The sequence below is a fragment of the Anoplopoma fimbria genome, unplaced genomic scaffold (assembly GCF_027596085.1).
Source record: "Anoplopoma fimbria isolate UVic2021 breed Golden Eagle Sablefish unplaced genomic scaffold, Afim_UVic_2022 Un_contig_7825_pilon_pilon, whole genome shotgun sequence".
NCBI classification, from domain to species: Eukaryota; Metazoa; Chordata; class Actinopteri; order Perciformes; family Anoplopomatidae; genus Anoplopoma; species Anoplopoma fimbria.
In genome coordinates, this window is record NW_026552496.1 from 11,249 (window position 1) to 14,690 (window position 3,442).

The 3,442-nt window shown below is 41.1% G+C and overlaps 1 protein-coding gene across 1 annotated transcript; it reads right to left on the bottom strand.

Moving 5' to 3' along the window:
* Positions 1-625: 625 nt before the first annotated feature.
* On the bottom strand, positions 626-2,931 carry LOC129115967 (GTPase IMAP family member 4-like). The gene is given in 3 exon segments (XM_054627115.1): positions 626-1,338; positions 1,341-1,529; positions 2,382-2,931. Coding segments are annotated over 3 exon segments (945 nt in total). The 5' UTR covers positions 2,425-2,931.
* Positions 2,932-3,442: the final 511 nt, after the last annotated feature.

Here is a 3,442-nt window from a genome sequence, read left to right on the forward strand (position 1 = left end):
CATCAGGATTCTTAACTGTGACCTTTAAACTCTTGGTTGAACAGGTAATTATTACTTTGAAAAAGGTTTGTTCTTATTATCACATGTTTATTACTAGTTCAGTTTAGAATATGAACACATACATCATTACATAACTTGTGAAAAGAATGCTTTGATGACAAACTGTGTTGTTGCTTAAAATGTTAATGATGAGCAAACATGTTATAATTTGAAAAGTTATCTTACACACTGAATACATATTTAGGCCATATTTAAAAAATCCTAAAAAAAGATGTCAATATGAGAATATGCTTGAGTCTATAGCTCTACTTCGATAAACACAATTAGCTTCTTCATCATTCACTGCGCTAATCAAAAAAGGAGAATAGTGATTATATTTCTGTGGAGGGTTTCTGTGTAGTTGAACTGCCTGAGACATCAAGAGAACCAACTCCCAATTGCACTTCCTAATTTTTTATTCCTGAAACTAACTTTTGGCCACCCTCCAATACCAGTTCACCAGCTGCTACCAGAGGATATAATGGATTAAACCCCTCTGCTTCCTCCCTTGCCTCCTTTTCATGTTTGGACTTCAACTTTTTTCTTTCTTCCTTCAGTTCTCTCTCATGTTGTTCTTTCATCTTATTCATCTTGTTTGCCATCTCCTTTTCTCTCTCTCTCCCTTCTCCCTCTTTCTCTCCTCACTCATCTGCTCCCTCTCCCTCTTACTTTCCTCCTCTCTCTCTCTCCTCTCCCTCTTACTTTCCTCCTCTCTCTCTCTCCTCTCCCTCTCTCTCTCAGCCTGGAGTCGTTCATACATTTTCTTCATCTCTTTATCATGTTTTTCCTGTAGTTTCCTCTCCAGTTCCTCTTTCTCTTTGCGTATTTGCTCTTCTTTCTCTTTCAGGATGCGTTGTTTCTCCTCTTCAATCGTCCTCTCTGCCTCTTGGAACATCTGGTTGGTGTAGTGGCTTCCTCCGTTCTTCTGGACAACATCTCTGATCTTCTGGAGCAGCTCAGTGACCTGAGAGCGATCCTTCAGCTTATTATTGAAGACATGGTACTGGCCATTACATCTGTCCACAAGTTCCTGCAGGTCCGGGCTGTCCGCCCAGAATTCCTCAATAGTTGTGCCTTCAAGAAGGTCACCATGAGTAAAGAGGACCATGCTGTATCTGTCTGCAGCCTGGCCAAAGATTTCTTGAATTCTTTGCACTGTCTGCTTTTCCTCTTCAGTGTATCTGCCCAGCCTGATGACCACCAGGAACACATGGGGTCCAGGAGCAGCGTAAGAGATGCACTGGCAGAGATCTTTAGTAGTTTTATCCATGCCAAACCTGGTGTCAAACAGGCCCGGGTGTCGATCACAGCAACCCGTTGCCCATTCACCTCACTTTTGCCCTTGGAACAATCTACAGTCATAGACTTGGCACTGAACTTTGATTCAAAGCACTGTCGTCCCAGAATGTTGTTTCCACTGGCACTCTTCCCAATACCAGTCTTCCCCACTATCACTATCCTCAGCTCCTCATCATTTTTTCTGCTGCATCCTGTGCAGAAGAATGAGTGACATTGGATAAGAATCTTCATCATGTTGTACAAACGTTGTACTCAATGCAACTTGTACAGATATAGGAGAAAAGAAGCCAAAAGAGGAGTTTCTTGGAGGTTACAATTTTCAACATTTTTTGCAGACTTTTATTTGAGACAGATAAATTAACTCATCTGGCTTTCTCTCCATGATCTAATGTGGTTTCCATATACTGTTCAGTTAAACACTTACAGGAAAAGGCAGCGGGTCTTATAAACTACTCCCTCTGTCAGCTAAAGGTGGAACTGCATCCTGTTCAACTATCCAGACTGACACATGTATTTGAAGGTGTCTTAAGATTTTAAAAATACACATTTTTCTTAATACAATAAAAGGTTTAACTTAAACTCCCTCCAAAAGACAATTCACTCCCTACAGAATAACAATACAATGACAGAAACAAATGAACTTTGGAACAAAAACTGCATTCATCTGACTCAACTATGAATCTTTATTTATTTTTTATTTTTTTTTACAATTTACTAGTAATCAAGAAATAATCTTTTTTAGGGAAAATGAGTATTCCAGAATTTGTAATCAGGTTAAAGTCAGAAACACTAGATAATGTATTTGCAGTTCTACCCAGTAAGTCTAATAAAGTATCAGTTTATAGGAGGTACAGAGGAACAATTAAGCTCTTAAGGAGAATGTGAGGAGAAGGATGTCCCAGAGACTGAATGCAGACAGGTCTTCAGTCAGAACAGGAAGGGGCTCCCATGCGGCTCAGAATCTGTTCAAGCTTTAAGCATATAACGTGAAATGACACCATAAAATAATTGTACTTTAAAACAAGCACAAGTTTCCGACTTACCTAAGTTGCTGGCCATGTTTGGGTTGTAAAAGTGGGTGTCCATGATTAAGTTAAAGAGAGATGAGTAGATACTGCAGCTGAAGTGCAGACAGTTGAGAGTGTGTCTGCTGCAGATATTGTCATGGCCTCTACCTCTGCTTAGCCTGCAGCCACTCCCCCTTTCCCTGTGTGTGTCAGTGTTCGTTTGATTACAGGAGTGGAGACAGGTGTACAGGAGCCAGGCCACCAGCTGTCCTCAATCAGCCTGCTCTTAAAAGCCCGGTCCGGACTCCTCCACACCGCCAGATCGTAAACTCTGTTAACCAGTTAGTGTCGCTGATACTCACCAGTCTATTTAGTATATAATCGGTTACCCTGATTCTTAATTCCTGTTCTCCTGTTCCCTCAGCTTTCCCCTGCCTGAACCTGCCTTTGTCTCCAGCCCTGTTCCCGGTTCATCTCCAGCTCCTGTCCTGGCTCCCTGGCTTCGCCCCACCTGATCCCCTCGTCCTTCATGCAACGCATGCCCAGCTAAAAACAATAAACCCCTTACCCCTACTCTCTGCCTCCCCGTCTCTCTGTGCTGCATTCGGGTCCACCAGTCACGTCCTAACAGATATCTTATAGAGATAAGAAGGACTCTACATGAACTAAACCACGCCCACATAATAGCAGAACATTATCAAAGTGAAACTGAAGCTTTTTATGGTTGTTTCAGTTATAGAAGGATTTTTTTAAAAGATGGGGATTAAGTGAGAACATATGCAAAATACAATATACAGTCTTTAATCATTCTGGATTAGTATACGTAGTCTTGGTTTAACAAAGAAACCAACATACACTAGTTATTCTAGATGAAATAAGCATTGTATTACTATTAGTTTAAAAATCTCACAGGCTTTGTCACATAACACTCTCACTTATTACTAGAGCTTTAGTGTAGTATACATTTTAATACTGTCTCATGATACTGTCTCCTGTTTATCTGGCCCTGCGTTACCAGAACACCGTATCTGTTGCTCACCCCTCCCTGACCATTTACAAGAAGTGGCAGCACTTCTTTAAAATGCAGCACAAAGCTC